General features: G+C 41.0%; 1 protein-coding gene across 4 annotated transcripts in view; it reads right to left on the bottom strand.

The window, feature by feature from the left end:
* The window catches only part of LOC121381062 (zinc finger CCCH domain-containing protein 10-like), a 168,409-nt gene that overhangs the window by 26,812 nt on the left and 124,083 nt on the right, over positions 1 to 17,514 (bottom strand). For 3 of the 4 annotated variants that reach the window (XM_041510150.1, XM_041510148.1, XM_041510152.1), the window contains one exon: positions 2,032 to 3,705. In XM_041510150.1, coding sequence (XP_041366084.1) covers positions 2,040 to 3,314 — 1,275 coding nt within the window. In that variant the 5' untranslated portion in view covers positions 3,315 to 3,705 and the 3' untranslated portion in view covers positions 2,032 to 2,039. Of the gene's footprint in view, positions 1 to 1,311; positions 3,706 to 17,514 lie in introns of those variants that run through there. The other variant, XM_041510149.1, reaches the window with a different exon arrangement.

The following is a 17,514-nucleotide window of genomic DNA, read 5'->3' as shown; positions in this document are numbered from 1 at the left end:
CACAAACAGGAAGACAATAACTGCTGCTAAAATCAAGTATGATATACAGTGTCTTTGTATTTTGTATGGTTGTGCTAAACCCACGCACATTTCACCTGTTAGTGATTTTCATTTCAACTTATTTTCGTGCTTATATCCAATTAAGGTTCTAGTGCTAATAATGATGTATACACCTCATGGTTTACAGCTGGTGATTACATGTAAAGTGAAACATCAGTCTGGCATTCAGTAAGGAAAGAACACAGTTTTGTTGCCTTGCTGAATGATTCGTTTGTGAAAGTCACATTAAAAACCCCCAAAAACACCCATGAATAGTAGCAGATACTAAAAACCAATAGCAAGGTGTCTGCCACATGAGGGAGAATGATGACCGATCTCATGTTAAATTGACATGGGGGAATAACTCCCCTTAAATTATGGCCATTTTCACATGTAGCATTAATTCCTGACTGTAAGCAAAGTGTGTGGAAACAACTTTTCATGGCTCATTTGATCACACTAATTGAGTTAATTTGTGATGTTATTTATCCCTCCCTCATGATTTTTTTTCTTTGCTGGCAAAAACCTTGAATATGTTTTACTTTTAAGGATAATCATATACTGTTGTCCAGAAGGAAGTTAATGTGTTTATGCTATTATAGTGGCATAAATGTAATTGCATTTAACACTCTAACATTTTAACAAAACGTGGTATGTAGAATGGAAATGGTAAGGCATGCCAGTCAGTTTTTAATATTTTAAAGAAAACCTGTAGTATCCACCTTTTGAGTGTAGCATACCACAGTTTAAACTTTTGTTTGCCAAATTGGACACTGCTAATTAAAGCTCAATTTGGCAAATATATTTCATTATTCATTCACGAAATAAGTTAATTTAAACATTGTGTCGTTTGAAGATCTATTTCCATTTTAGCTGTACGTTTTGTCAGAACATCTGCCTGCACTTATTTATAATTCAGTCACCACTTTGGAAGATTTCCTACATAGAATAATGTTTTGCCATTTAGAAGACATTATGTTTTTCATCACATCACATGAGAAATGTGTCAATCGGCCAAGACGTACTGAATTGTAATTTAGCTAAATTTTGTTTGGCTATGGTTAAAACTTGCCCGTGGCTAAATATTTTCCGACTACATTCACCAAACTGGTTGTCCAGCTTAAATCCTGGTTTACTTCTATTTGGATGTTAATGTTATATCTGTTATCTCATTAATCTGGTAAATTTTAACTTTAAAAATACAAAGTATAAAATATATTTTATTATAAATTATGTATGTCGAGTTTCAAAAATGAGTCAACTGTAGACCAAAAATGAAGATACCTGCCAAATCAAATAGCTTGGACTCAGGACTAGCTCTAGGCAAGCAGAACATTTTGCTCAAATGAAAATGCAAGAAACTGATGGAACTCAGTCATTTTCCAAGAAAATAATCAATTGTTACATGAAATTATTTTACCAAATTAAAATAAAATTCATCAGTTGTTTTTCAAATTTGCAAATGGTGAATTTGGTTAATAAACAAATGAATGAATGAATGAATGAAATTTAATGACACCCCAGCACAAAAATGCACATCAGCTGTTGGGGAGTGCTGAAGCTAGCCAATTCACTACAAGCTTTAGATGGAAGTTTGACTGGTCATACATGTTGAGCAAAATCAAGGCCAGCTACAAAATCACTCTCCTGAAATGTTGTTAGACAAGCAATGACATGAAGTTTCAAATATAATCTATTAAAACATTTATTGCTTCGCAATCAACTTGCCACTCTCTTAAAACTTTTGATGCAAGTGTGGATAGAAGTGGGAATGTTCACACACCTTTCGAGGCAAAGACTGAACACGTACACTGATTTCAGTATAACAGTAACAAACAAGAACAAACACAACGATTCAAAGCTAATGGTGTGGATAGAAGTGGGAGTGATCACACACCTTTCCAGGCAAAGACTGAACATATACACTAATTTCAAGATAACAGTAACAAACATGAACAAACACAATGATTCAAAGCTAATGCACGTACTTACTGTCTTAATTACATATTGTTCATTGGCGCGGCCAGACTGCTTGGTATAGCCGACCTCATGCTTTGTGACATAATGGGGTAGGAGATGAGAGCTGTGGTCGAGGCGGCCATATTGGGTGGGATGCTCTGCGTCATGCTGCACACCGGCTGCAGGTTCTGCTGGAGTGACGCCGTTGTCAACGATGCCGCGGCCATAGTCTGTGCGAGCGTCACGGCCACGATGGTGGGGGGGTTCATGGCCACGGAGGTGTGGGGGTTCATGGCCACGGAGGTGTTGAGGGGCTGCGGCTGGGGGGCCATCTCCCGGGCCGCCAGGTGCTGGGCGGTCTGCAGGGCGTGCTGCGTGGCCATCTCACTGTTGAGCGCGATCTGCTGAGACAGGGTGGAATTAACGTGGTTCAGGTGGCTTAACGTGGGGGCGGCGGCCGCGGCAGCTGCTGCAGCAACTATAGCATTCGACTTGCTCACTCGATAGCGCGCGTTCTGCTCCAGCAACACCTCGTTGGTCGCGGTCAGGTCCGACACACTCTTCTTCAGCTCCTCCACTTTCCGCCTCAACAACATGTTCTCCTCCTCCAAGAACTGGAAACTCATGGGCACCGAGTGGAAGAAGTCAATCCTGCGTCGTTTGGAAGCCATCTGTGCCGACTCGAGACGCTCCAGTTGCTCCAGCCGGTCGTATGGGTCGTTGTTGTAGGTCGGGGGCGTGAACGAAGGAGACTGCGTTGTGTTGTTCACCACCTCCGTCTTCCGTCTCTCCAGCTCGTACTGATCGGCCGACAGGTGCCGGTACTTACACTTGGACCCACGCTTACACTCGCGCTTCATGAAGTCTTTGCAGATGGGCACCTCCCCTTTGAGGATGTGAATGTCTCTCGTTGTGACGCCGATGCCCAGAGCTGCGGCCTGCTGGATTCGTGAAGGAAGCTGTCCTATCTGGTTGTAGATGTCCTCCTCTTCACGCGTGCAGTGTAGAAACCGACACGTCGACCTCCGACATCCCGTGTTCTGAAAGTCGTGACAGAATGTGAATTCTGGTTTCTTCCCCAGTGCCTTCGTCTCTGTCGCCTCGGGGTGTCGGTACCGACACCGCTTTCCTCTCTTACACACGTTGCGTAGGTAGTCCCGACATATGTCATCGTCCTTACCGTTCTCCTGGTAGCGAGATGACCTGTTGTCATCACTACCACTGTCACTGTTGTCCGACATGCTGGACGAAACCACAACGGCTTTCATGCAGAACTTGCTCCAAGGATGTGCAAATGATGGCAGAAATGGGGGCATGAATTCCTTGTGATTTTTATCACATTCAACAACAAAATTAAATTCTCGTGGTGATCAGTCCATTATTACTACACATAAAATCTACTGATTCTGTTCTTGTTTTAACCAAACAGGCCCATTATAAAAGTCTGTCTCTGTCCCGACATATTCATCTGATGCACTGTCAACCAGCAACTGCGCTGACCTGTTCAAAACACAACACAGACACTACAGCAGCTTTTGTTTAGTGTTCACGTTAGTAGTGGCAAACAGCAACAGGCACAGCCACAGCACGGGAAAGGAAGCTGGCGCCGCGAGTATTAAAGCCTCTTGTTCCTCGCTGGCCTCCTCCAGTAAGCCTTATAATAGTCACTGATTAACTGCAACAGCTCAGAGCTAAGTCTCCAGGGATCTGAAATAAAACAAACAGCTTGTTAATGATTAGATGCATCACAGCGCAATTAAACATTTATAGCAAGTCTTGCGATTCTGTTGGACACTACAGTGCTGCAGGTTTTAATTGGAGAGTCTCCAGACTGCGGCTCAAGTGCGTGCATTGATTAGCTGAGGAGGCGGCCACGGTGGGTGAGAAACTGTCAAGCAGGTATCAAGGCTCTGTCTATGGAGCAGGGTTCAAGAACTCAGTGTGGAAATATTTTACCTGATTTTCTCCCATTCACCAAGTAGATTTTTAAATGTTCTAGACCAGAATACAAGAGAAATCCTGAGAAACAAAGACATTTTAGTATAGGCTATTACATTCCATTTCAACGTAAAATATAAAAACATTATGGTTTCAATGGTACCTACCCTACAGGTATAACTAGAAAAACGTATACATAATTTTCCAAAACAGAAATTAGTTACCACATTTAGGGGAAAAAAAGAGCTATTATGAAAATATATACCATATATACCAGTATATAAAAAAAGAGAAAAAAAAAGAGAAAAAAACAATGCCACAATTTATGACATTTTTAAATGAAAGGTGTCACAGATAACAAGATTCGTTTATCTAATCATGGCTTATAAATGAAAATTGCATTCACGTGAGATGCTAAATACATCTACATGTGAACACACTTCCATCAATTTACATGTATACAGCACAGGATGTTCTGTATTAACATGCCCAACAATTTAAAGTTATGAAATTTTAACTCTTCCATCTTGAAAAGTTTCTAAATTTGTTAAAACATAATAACCACTAAAGCACACTGATTTATTAATTATCGGCTATTGGATGTCAAACATTTGCTGATAATTTTTTAACTCATAGTTTTAGAGGAAAGCCACTACATTTTCCCATTAACATCAAGGGATCTTTTAAATGCACCTTCCCCAGGGATAGGCTAGCACAACCACAGCCTTGATATCCCAGTCATGTTGCACTGGCTGTTGGGATAATGAGATAGGCCTGCACATACTACAGCCTTGATATCCCAGTCATGGTGCACTGGCTGTTGGGATAATGAGATAGGCCCGCACATACTACAGCCTTGATATCCCAGTCATGGTGCACTGGCTGTTGGGATAATGGGATACACTAGCACAACCATAGCCTTGATATCCCAGTCATGTTGCACTGGCTGTTGGGATAATGAGATAGGCCCGCACATACTACAGCCTTGATATCCCAGTCATGGTGCACTGGCTGTTGGGATAATGAGATAGGCCCGCACATACTACAGCCTTGATATCCCAGTCATGGTGCACTGGCTGTTGGGATAATGGGATACACTAGCACAACCATAGCCTTGATATCCCAGTCATGGTGCACTGGCTGTTCGGATAATGAGATAGGCCCGCACATACTACAGCCTTGATATCCCAGTCATGGTGCACTGGCTGTTGGGATAATGGGATACACTAGCACAACCATAGCCTTGATATCCCAGTCATGGTGCACTGGCTGTTGGGATAATGAGATAGGCCCGCACATACTACAGCCTTGATATCCCAGTCATGGTGCACTGGCTGTTGGGATAATGGGATAGGCTAGCACATACCACAGCCTTGATATACCAATCATGGTGCAATGGCTGTTGGGATAATGAGATAGGCCCACACATACTACAGCCTTGATATCCCAGTCATGGTGCACTGGCTGTTGGGATAATGAGATAGGCCCGCACATACTACAGCCTTGATATCCCAGTCATGGTGCACTGGCTGTTGGGATAATGAGATAGGCCCGCACATACTACAGCCTTGATATCCCAGTCATGGTGCACTGGCTGTTGGGATAATGGGATACACTAGCACAACCATAGCCTTGATATCCCAGTCATGGTGCACTGGCTGTTGGGATAATGAGATAGGCCCGCACATACTACAGCCTTGATATCCCAGTCATGGTGCACTGGCTGTTGGGATAATGGGATAGGCTAGCACATACCACAGCCGTGATATACCAATCATGGTGCAATGGCTGTTGGGATAATGAGATAGGCCCACACATACTACAGCCTTGATATCCCAGTCATGGTGCACTGGCTGTTGGGATAATGAGATAGGCCAGCACATACTACAGCCTTGATATCCCAGTCATGGTGCACTGGCTGTTGGGATAATGGGATACACTAGCACATACCACAGCCTAGATATACCAGTCATGGTGCACTGGCTGTTGGGATAATGAGATAGGCCAGCACATACCACAGCCTTGATATACCAGTCATGGTGCACTGACTGTTGAGATAATGGGATAGACTAGCACATACCACAGCCTTGATATCCCAGTCATGGTGCACTGGTTGTTGGGATAATGGGATAGGCCAGTACATACCACAGCATTGATATCCCAGTCATGGTGCACTGGCTGTTGGGATAATGGGATAGACTAGCACATACTACAGCCTTGATATATCAGTCATGGTGCACTGGCTGTTGGGATAATGGGATAGGCCAGCACATACCACAGCCTTGATATACCAGTCATGGGATATACTAGCACATACCACAGCCTTGATATACCGGTCATGGTGCACTGGCTGTTGGGATAATGGTATAGACTAGCACATACCACAGCCTTGATATCCCAGTCATGGTGCACTGGCTGTTGGGATAATGAGATAGGCCCGCACATACTACAGCCTTGATATCCCAGTCATGGTGCACTGGCTGTTGGGATAATGGGATAGGCTAGCACATACCACAGCCTTGATATACCAATCATGGTGCAATGGCTGTTGGGATAATGAGATAGGCCCACACATACTACAGCCTTGATATCCCAGTCATGGTGCACTGGCTGTTGGGATAATGAGATAGGCCAGCACATACTACAGCCTTGATATCCCAGTCATGGTGCACTGGCTGTTGGGATAATGGGATACACTAGCACATACCACAGCCTAGATATACCAGTCATGGTGCACTGGCTGTTGGGATAATGAGATAGGCCAGCACATACCACAGCCTTGATATACCAGTCATGGTGCACTGACTGTTGAGATAATGGGATAGACTAGCACATACCACAGCCTTGATATCCCAGTCATGGTGCACTGGTTGTTGGGATAATGGGATAGGCCAGTACATACCACAGCATTGATATCCCAGTCATGGTGCACTGGCTGTTGGGATAATGGGATAGACTAGCACATACTACAGCCTTGATATATCAGTCATGGTGCACTGGCTGTTGGGATAATGGGATAGGCCAGCACATACCAAAGCCTTGATATACCAGTCATGGGATATACTAGCACATACCACAGCCTTGATATACCGGTCATGGTGCACTGGCTGTTGGGATAATGGTATAGACTAGCACATACCACAGCCTTGATATCCCAGTCATGGTGCACTGGCTGATGTGATAATGGGATAGCCCAGCACATACCACAGCCTTGATATATCAGTCATGGTGCACTGGTTGTTGGGATAATGGGATAGGCCAGTACATACCACAGCATTGATATCCCAGTCATGGTGCACTGGCTGTTGGGATAATGGGATAAACTAGCACATACCACAGCCTTGATATACTGGTCATGGTGCACTGGCTGTTGGGATAACGGGATAGACTAGCACATACCACAGCCTTGATATATCGGTCATGCTGCACTGGCTGTTGGGATAATGGTATAGACTAGCACATACCACAGCCTTGATATACCGGTCATGGTGCACTGACAGTTGGGATAATGGAATAGGCCAGCACATACCACAGCCTTGATATACTAGTCATGGTGCACTGGCTGTTGGGATGGGGGAAAACCCAACCATAGAATGGGTCAACTGAGGTTGATCAATCCTACAGAGCAAGCATCTCTAGTGAGTACACGACCAACCGAGTTAGTCCCAGCTTCTTTCCTTCCATCCAACAGAGTTGTCCATCGAAATATAATATGTTAAACATCATTACTTGCACTATTCACCTTTTTATATAATATTTTCACACGACCTGAAATATAATACATAATTACTTGCACTAAAGTGTATCATAAAATATTGTTTGTTTCCGGACCGGCCTCGTTGGCGTCGTGGCAGGCCATCGGTCTACAGGCTGGTAGGTACTGGGTTTGGATCCCAGTCGAGGCACGGGATTTTTAATTCAGATACCGACTCCAAACCCTGAGTGAGTGCTCCGCAAGGCTCAATGGGTAGGTGTAAACCACTTGCACCGACCAGTGATCCATAACTGGTTCAACAAAGGCCATGGTTTGTGCTATCCTGTCTGTGGGAAGTGCAAATAAAAGATCCCTTGCTGCCTGTCGTAAAAAAGTAGCCTATGTGGCGACAGCGGGTTTCCTCTCAAAATCTGTGTGGTCCTTAACCATATGTCTGACGCCATATAACCGTAAATAAAATGTGTTGAGTGCGTCGTTAAATAAAACACATCTTTCTTTGTTTGTTTCTGGTTACCCAACTGACCTAAATTGAACCTGCTGACCGTAATTTTTTAAAAATATTTTAATGTCCAAATTTAAAAAAAATATAATAACGATTTCCACGAAAACATTCCAAAACTATCACAAGCACTAATTTGGTGTCGTCGTAAATCAGATCGTTCTATATTAATTTTGTTTACATGGAATCGTTTTCTTCTAACAATTGTTTGATGGAGTTACTTCCCTTCAAATTGAAAGAAGTTCGGTAACTTCCGTGAAATATCGGGCAAAGAGTTCTGATTGTCAGAAAATTGTCTTCACGAAAATATGTGATGTTTTCCAATTTACTCCAGCGACAAACTGGCCTTGTAGAAATTTATTGACTTTCTGATAAGCTACAGGAGGGGGTGTTTACCGATACTGATGCAGTTTACTGTTAAATCAAATGATTAAATATGTCAGTAAAATCCCTCCAAACTGCACACAAACTGCACACTGTCTAAGTCAGTGACCTAAAATTATTTTCCAAAATAAAATGTTTTTCCTACCTACCTACCCTATTTTTTTCTAGTATGTAATAGGAAACAAGTAACTTTTTGTTTTCAGCCTAATCATTATTTAATATAATATAATGACAGGGATGTGCATCAAACGACTTGAAACATAATATGTCAATCACCTTTACTTGAACTAATCTTGTTTTCCCCCTTTGATTAATAGCAACTGAGCATGTTTTATTTACAACAAACTTGCTGCTCTCCTTTCATGGGTTTTTATCCAAATAAACTGTCAAACATCTGACTTACAGGTAACTGTTCCGGAACAGCCCTGAAGTCTCTCATCAATGGTAATGATTAGGTCTCACTACACAGATGCCATATGCCACTGAAATTCATTCTAAAGTGCTCAACTTCAAATCAAGACTGCTAATAGAATAGGTTCTCATTGGCACCATCCACATTATACATGCATTACCATGTCATTAAACATTTATGTCAAATCATGCCATTCTTCTGCTGGACAAACGAGAAGGTTTTAGCTGGACAAACATGAAGGTTTCAAGTGAAGTTTCAGCTGGACAAACATGAAGGTTTCAAGTGAAGGTTTCAGCTGGACAAACATGAAGGTTTCAAGTGAAGTTTCAGCTGGACAAACATGAAGGTTTCAGCTGGACAAACGTGAAGGTTTCAGCTGGACAAACATCAAGGTTTCAAGTGAAGGTTTCAGCTGGACAAACCTCAGGGTTTCAGCTGGACAAACGTCAAGCTTTCAGCTGGACAAATGTGACAGTTTCAGCTGGATAAACGTCAAGGTTTCAGCTGGACAAACGTCAAGGTTTCAGCTGGACAAACGTGACAGTTTCAGCTGGATAAACGTCAAGGTTTCAGCTGGACAAACCTCAGGATTTCAGCTGGACAAACGTCAAGCTTTCAGCTGGACAAATGTGACAGTTTCAGCTGGATGAATGTCAAGGTTTCAGCTGGACAAACGTCAAGGTTTCAGCTGGACAAACCTCAGGATTTCAGCTGGACAAACATCAAGGTTTCAGCTGGACAAACATGACAGTTTCAGCTGGACAAACATGACAGTTTCAGCTGGATAAACGTCAAGGTTCAGCTGCACAAACGTCAAGGTTTCAGCTGGCCAAACGTCAAGGTTTCAGCTGGCCAAACATCAAGGTTTCAGCTGGACTAACGTCAAGGTTTCAGCTGGCCAAACGTCAAGGTTTCAGCTGGACTAACGTCAAGGTTTCAGCTGGCCAAACGTCAAGGTTTCAGCTGGCCAAACGTCAAGGTTTCAGCTGGCCAAACGTCAAGGTTTCAGCTGGCCAAACGTCAAGGTTCAGCTGGACAAACGTCAAGGTTTCAGCTGGCCAAACATCAAGGTTTCAGCTGGACAAACATCAAGGTTTCAGCTGGACAAACGTCAAGGTTCAGCTGGACAAACGTCAAGGTTTCAGCTGGCCAAACATCAAGGTTTCAGCTGGACAAACATCAAGGTTTCAGCTGGCCAAACATCAAGGTTTCAGCTGGACAAACTTCATATCATGTGATACCATTAAACAAAGTTTCTTTTGTCTAACTAACCACTAGAGCACATAGATTTATTAATCATCGGCTATTGGATGTCAAACATTTGGTAATTTTGAAATATAGTTTTAGAGAGGAAACCCGTTAAATTTTTCAATTAGTAGCAAGGGATGTTTTATATGCACCATCCCACAGACAAGTTAGCACATACCATGGCCTTTGATATACCAGTCGTGGTGCACTGGCTGGAACGAGAAATAGCCCAATGGGTCCACCGACGGGAATCGATCTGAGACAGACCATACAGCAAGCGAGCGCTTTACCACTGGGCTACATCCCACCCCTCTCATTGTACAAAACAAACTTTAACTTTAAACATCAAATCTAGACCTGTTAAAACTCTTAACATCAAAGTAAGAAGACCACGATGCGCGTTTAGACTCGGATCAATCCCAGTCAGTGGGCCCATTGGTCTATTTCTAGTTCCAGCCAGTGCTCCATAAGTAGTGTAACAAAATCTGTGATGTGTACCATCCTGTCTCTGTGGGATAGTGCATATAAAAAAGATCCATTCCTACTAACTGAAAGAGAAGAGTTGCCCATTGTGTGGCGGCAGCAGGTATCCTTTCTAATTATCTCTATAGTTTTTAACAGATGTCTGAAACAATAAAACTTTAGTTAAAATGTGTTGAGTGTGTTGTTAAATAAAACACTTTCTTTATTTTTTTTTTTTTTTTTTTTTTGCTTTCTCTACTTACACCCTCCTGTTCAGCTGAGGTACCAGCCTGATTTCAGAAAAGATGGTCAACATGGATATCCCTCACCCCCACCCCTTTACACATACCAATTAACATAACACTAACAGAAAAAAAGATGCATACAAAGAATATACTTTTAGTATCAATTAACTGTAGTCTATAGCCAAGTTTCAGACAATTATCATTTAATTTGTACTGAATTCTGTGGATATCACAGTAATTAGTAATAACAAATATATTAATATTTTAATGGGTTTACATGAGCCTGAAAAATCAATGAATACATGTATTGAAAAAACAAGCAAAAACACTGCAAATCCACATTATTGATTGATAATATAATTGATCTGCTTGACAACACTGTACATAGAGCACCAACAAAATCTCTCTGAAACAAAACCAGAAAAAAACTGAAAGTGAGAAAAGCCTGGGTCATTAAAATTTATACTTTTAAAAGATTCTCTAAAAAGGATCTACATTTTAGGACTTTAGCCTTATATGAAAAAATTATCTAATAATATTAGTTATCAAGACTTGAGATTTAAAGGCATATTGTCACAGACCACTGACCTATTTAATGGCCTAACAAAATATCACCTGAACAAAAATAATTTGATTTGTCCCTAAATGTACTTTATTCAACCATCTTCATAACCGCCATACTCCATTTATTAATGATATTTTGTAAAAATAATTGAATTATGGCAATGGTCCATAATTCAAAAACTAAAATTGCCGAAAGGGTTGGCATGGATTTCACTCCATCATGGTTCAGTAAAGGTGATGCGATAGCTAGATTTGGTTTCCAACAATTAATGTAATTTTTATTTATTATCTATTTTTAGAGAAATAAGGTCCTTAAATCCGTGACAGTATGCCTTTAATATAAAGAGACTGTCCTGAGTTATTATTAAGTTGTTTCACACAAACAATTTTCAGTCATTAAAAGTTCATATTAAATAGTTTCTTGTTTATAATATTAGTTTCAAGCTAATTATCAAGCTAATGTTTGCATTTTCTCAAACTATTTTTCCTAATATATTTTTGTTCATATGTACAAAATTACTGGAAGGCAAAATCAATGTGAGCTACTGTGAACATCAGAATAACCAGAAATACACTGAATATATAATCACTAATATTGTAAAGATAAAAAATCATTTATTATGTAATTTTAATTGTTAAAAGAGCTCTATTTGAAGGAAACATTACAATGTCACCAAACCGCAGCACAGTCTATTCATCTTTAGCTTATAAAGGTGATAATCTGGGCAATGTGTTCATCAGTAGGAAGTTTTTATTTAATGATGCTTAACACATTTTAATTAAGGCTATATGGTGTCGGACATATGGTTAAGGACCACACAGATAATGAGAAAGGAAACCTACTGCCGCTAAGCAATGGGTTCCTCTTTTCAATGAGCAGCAAGGGATCTTTTATATGCACTATCCCATAGATAGGATAGTACATACAACGGTCTTTGATATACCAGTTTGTGGGGATCTGGTTTCAACAGTAGGAGGCAGGAGACAATTTTTAATGGCTACTGCCACCATTGATGCCTGCTTTTCAAACTTATATATATATATACATGTATCTGATTACTTTTCTCAAATAGCCACCTTTATCAAAGATAACGGTTACTGATACTTCCTTAAATTACCAAGCTTAAAGGTTACATGTTTGTATATATGGTTTTATACGTGTCAGAAGATGACAGCAATTGGGGCTATATAGTTATTTGATTTTAAACTAAGGGTGTTGGTAATGCATTATCTTCAGAGTTTTGGCAGACCAGTGCACTCAAACCCCTTCTTGCTTCTGAAGCCTATGGATGTTCGGCTTTTATGGTTTTTAGCAGGTACCTATGTATCACGATGGGCCGATCTGATTATTAAAATTTTCAATGCAATAATCTATAGCTGTTTACTACAAGCTGAAGTTAAAGCACTCACTGCTATTTTAGCAATGATAAAGACACATTTGCAGTTCGTAATGATGTTTGGCACAGGGGAGACAATTATTTATATATAAAGACCACACACAAAATAAAATGTTAATGAAACCATTGGTATGTTCAGGACAGCGACGCTCATGAACAATTTGACTGGTACAAATTGTGTTCTATCATATCACATTCATTTTACACTGAGCCCCCAAAAACCAGTATAGTGAGCGATCGTGAGTACTCATTTTCCTGAACATACCGCATGTACATGCATAGGTGAAAACATGCAGCATATATATCCACCAAAATAATTACTTAACCATGTGATCAGTTCTCAAATAAATGAACTCGAAATGGTAATTGAACACAAATCTTGTCAAGCACAACACTGAAAACACCACTGACATACTTATTGAACGTTGTGTAATATTGTACTTAATAATTAAATGTCATACCGTATTTTGTGTGTCTTGTTGTCCCGATATCTGCTCGACACATGATCAATGGTGGCATGGATTTCCAATACCCACCACAAACGCTCCATTGTTTGAACTATAGTTACACATTTTTAATGAAACCAGACACTCACAACATGGACATGCAGACTGAAGTAAAAAGAGATCTCAAAAAAAAAACACCCAGAAAAAAGAATTCAGGTACAGAGTTATCAGAAAAAGGCACATGTTAGCATTTGCTCTTTCTAAGAAATGTCAGGAAAGTATTTTCCCAGATGGTCAGTGTTAAAGGAAGAAATCGTTATGGCAGTTTCACTCAACAATGAACCGGCCTTATATCATATGTTAATGGCAAGGTAGACGTACAGTCCAACCATCCAAAATGGTCACCTCCATTAAACAATCACCCGTCTTAAAAGGCCACTCCATTATTTTCCATAATCATCCAAAGTAGTAGAGAAAAGAACTTCATTAATTAAACAACCACCTGTATTAAAGGTCACTCTATTATTTTCAGAAATAATCTAAAAATAGAATAGAATTGACCTGTATTACTCAGCCACCTGTCTTTAAAGGCCACTCTATTATTCTCCATAATGATCTAAAACAGTACAGAACTGATCTGTATATAACAGGCACCTGTCTTAAGAGGCCAAATTGTGCTATTCATACAAGGTGTCCATTTAAAAGAGCTCTCACTGTAGCAGTATGCTGGCAGTTATTTGTATACTACAAACACCTGACCAGTCACATCCAGTTAACACATCAATACACAGAAAACCGAACAATAATCACCAAGGTGTGTGTGTGCGAAATCACTATTTACCTTGGGTACAAATATTCTTAGATTTCGCACATCAGAGTTATTCACACAGACTACAGTCACCGAGATCATTTGTAGGTCATAAATGGCTGTTTAGTAGATTCATGCACTGCCAGAGAAATTGCCATCTACTCTGTCATCAGAAACACCATCCTAGGTGATTACTTTTGTAATTAGCCGCCCACATTCAAGCATAATAAAGATTTATAAATTATTTTTTATAAAATAGAAAAAAATAAGCAAACCATTAAAGACTTCTGGGATTTATCCAGGCTTTCTGAGGGTCTGAACACAGACCCCTTCCCAAAAGAAAGTTGCACCGAAGATGACCATTTTCTGTACTGACAATTCCTAGTATACATATATTCTATTCTATTGTGTCTGTTGTAATAAATTAATTTAACAGTGGTGTACTGCATCATTCAGTGGCCTGAAAAGAACTTAAGTATTAATTACTCACACTAATTTTCCCAATCCCAAGAGATTTTTAAAATGCATGACAGTATATATAACAGAGTTTGATATACCAGTTGCGGGGTACTGGTTGGGATGGGAAAACCCCAATAGGTCTTACCCAAACACCTTTTAAATGTCAATACATTGCTCCTATTACCTCTCATGTTGCAATCCCCAAAGGAAAACTGTTGCAATACATGACATATATATCATTTTGTTATGGTTCTATTCAAGAGTAGTATTTATATTCTACTGAAAGCTTTTTAAATATCATATTTTTAGAAAGCACTTAACATACTTAACATTCACAAAAAAGACTGGAAGTTAAAGTCTTAATAACAGCAAAACCATTCTTGAAAAAACGCATACAAAAAAGCAATTGTTCTTTAACTTGTCTAACACTGCTTTATTGTTGCATTCCATTTAATAGTCCATTAAAATATTATATCTGACTCAGTTTGTGATAAGCCGACCTTCCTGCTGAACAGTTAATGGCAATAAATATAGCTCTCATTACTGTCTCTTAAACAGTACAGAGAAAAGGAAGAAGAAGAAAAGTAGAGAGTAGACTATGAAGTGTGAGAGGATTAACAAACAATAATATACTACTTAAGGCTTTCTTTATAATGTAAATTACCACAATGTAGCCCAGTGCTAAAGCATTTGCCTCGTGGATGGTAGGTCTAGGATCGATCCCAGTCAGTGGACCCATTGGGCTATTTCTCGTTCCAGCCAGTGCACCATGATTGGTATATTAAAGGCCATGGTATATGCTATCCTGTCTGTGGGATGGTGCATATAAAAAATCCTGTGCTTCTAATGGAAAAATGTGGCAGGTTTCCAATAGCCGATGAGTAATAAATCAATGTGCTCTAGTGGAGTCGTTAAAGAAAACAAACCTTCAGGCTTTCTTCATAATGTAACTTACCACAAACATGCATGCACAAGTGTATGTACAAATTCACATAATACTATATAAAACTAACACAGACACACATACCTGTCTTGGACAAAATTCTCTGGGGGGGGTTTTATGGAAACACACCAAAAATGTCCCATACCTATACCTAGACAGACACAAACACAGAGCTGTGGTATGTATTGACCATTAACCACTGGCCTTAAATGTTAACACTAGCAGACAACACAACTGATTTAATGTTAACACTCCTAGTAACATACCATTGGTTTTCCTTTTTTATTTAACACAGTTAGATTTAACTTTTAGTAGACTTTTTAGGTTTTGAAAAACTCTATATTGAGAGATCTAATTCTTGAGAAAATACATTAATTAATTCTGTAACCAGTAAGCGGAAAAAGTTATCTGTGTGATCATCAGTTTGTGAAAAGAAGGAACCAACTGCTTTACCTGACAGCCTGAGCCTAGCGTTAAAGGGACATACTCTAGTTTTTAAACACTAAGGCATATTTTTGACTATTATAGCCGTTTTTGATAACTGAAATCATACTTTACTTAGATTTTATAGGTTAGATTATCAATTTCTGTACATTCAAAGTGTTTTTGGTCTTTCCGATGTTTTTAATATCACAAAATGCATTTATCATATTTTTAAAAATGCACGTGCATCTGAGAAGTAACCGTTATGGAGTTGAGTTTTAGTCTATTTTTAGAAGGTATTTCACCATTTCAAAGTCACAGACTCATGTTTCACTCAATCGTAACTTTATCCAAATGTGTTATAGGTTTGAAGATTAAATAAGCTTAGTGTTAATTTTCACTGGTTGAAACTAGTGTCTGTCCCTTTAAATAATTAGTACTGTGAGTACAGCTAACCAAATACATGTATATCAAATAATACATCAGAAGACACAGTCATTGTTTAATCATCTACCTTCAAGAATTTTATCTCACAACAATTGATTGATTTTTAAAACTGTTATGTCAAAGATGATGAGACCGAGACACAATACCATACAATCAGATGGTGTGTCATAGCTCATCACTGTGTGACTAATTGCTGTGAACACAATGGCCCTAAATGACCTGGCACACAATGGACAAACATGACAAACAAGGTAATCACTCGGCACATACATGTATACAGGCTGCCAGAAATATGGCATCTTCACATATGGCTTGGGGTGGGATCTAGCTCCAGCTCCAGTGGTGGAGCGCTCGGGGCGGGATCTAGCTCCAGTGGTGGAGCGCCCAGGGTGGGATCTAGCTCCAGCTCCAGTGGTGGAGCACTCGGGGTGGGATCTAGCTCCAGTGGTGGAGCGCCCAGGGCGGGATCTAGCTTCAGTGGTGGAGCGCCCAGGGCGGGATCTAGCTCCAGTGGTGGAGCGCCCAGGGCAGGATCTAGCTCCAGTGGTGGAGCGCCCGGGGCGGGATCTAGCTCCAGCTCCAGTGGTGGAGCGCCCGGGGCGGGATCTAGCTCCAGCTCCAGTGGTGGAGCGCCCAGGGTGGGATCTAGCTCCAGTGGTGGAGCACCTGGGGCGGGATCTAGCTCCAGCTCCAGTGGTGGAGCGCCCGGGGCGGGATCTAGCTCCAGCTCCAGTGGTGGAGCGCTCGGGGTGGGATCTAGCTCCAGCTCCAGTGGTGGAGCGCTCGGGGTGGGATCTAGCTCCAGCTCCAGTGGTGGAGCGCCCAGGGCGGGATCTAGCTCCAGTGGTGGAGCGCCCAGGGTGGGATCTAGCTCCAGTGGTGGAGCGCTTGGGGTGGGATCTAGCTCCAGCTCCAGTGGTGGAGCGCTTGGGGCGGGATCTAGCTCCAGTGGTGGAGCGCTCGGGGTGGGATCTAGCTCCAGTGGTGGAGCGCTTGGGGCGGGATCTAGCTCCAGTGGTGGAGCGCTTGGGGCGGGATCTAGCTCCAGTGGTGGAGCGCTTGGGGTGGGATCTAGCTCCAGCTCCAGTGGTGGAGCGCTCGGGGTGGGATCTAGCTCCAGTGGTGG

Source organism: Gigantopelta aegis, chromosome 9, assembly GCF_016097555.1.
Source record: "Gigantopelta aegis isolate Gae_Host chromosome 9, Gae_host_genome, whole genome shotgun sequence".
Taxonomy (NCBI): Eukaryota; Metazoa; Mollusca; class Gastropoda; order Neomphalida; family Peltospiridae; genus Gigantopelta; species Gigantopelta aegis.
The sequence above is the reverse complement of the archived record's forward strand: the minus strand, read 5'-3'. Positions and strand labels throughout refer to the sequence as shown.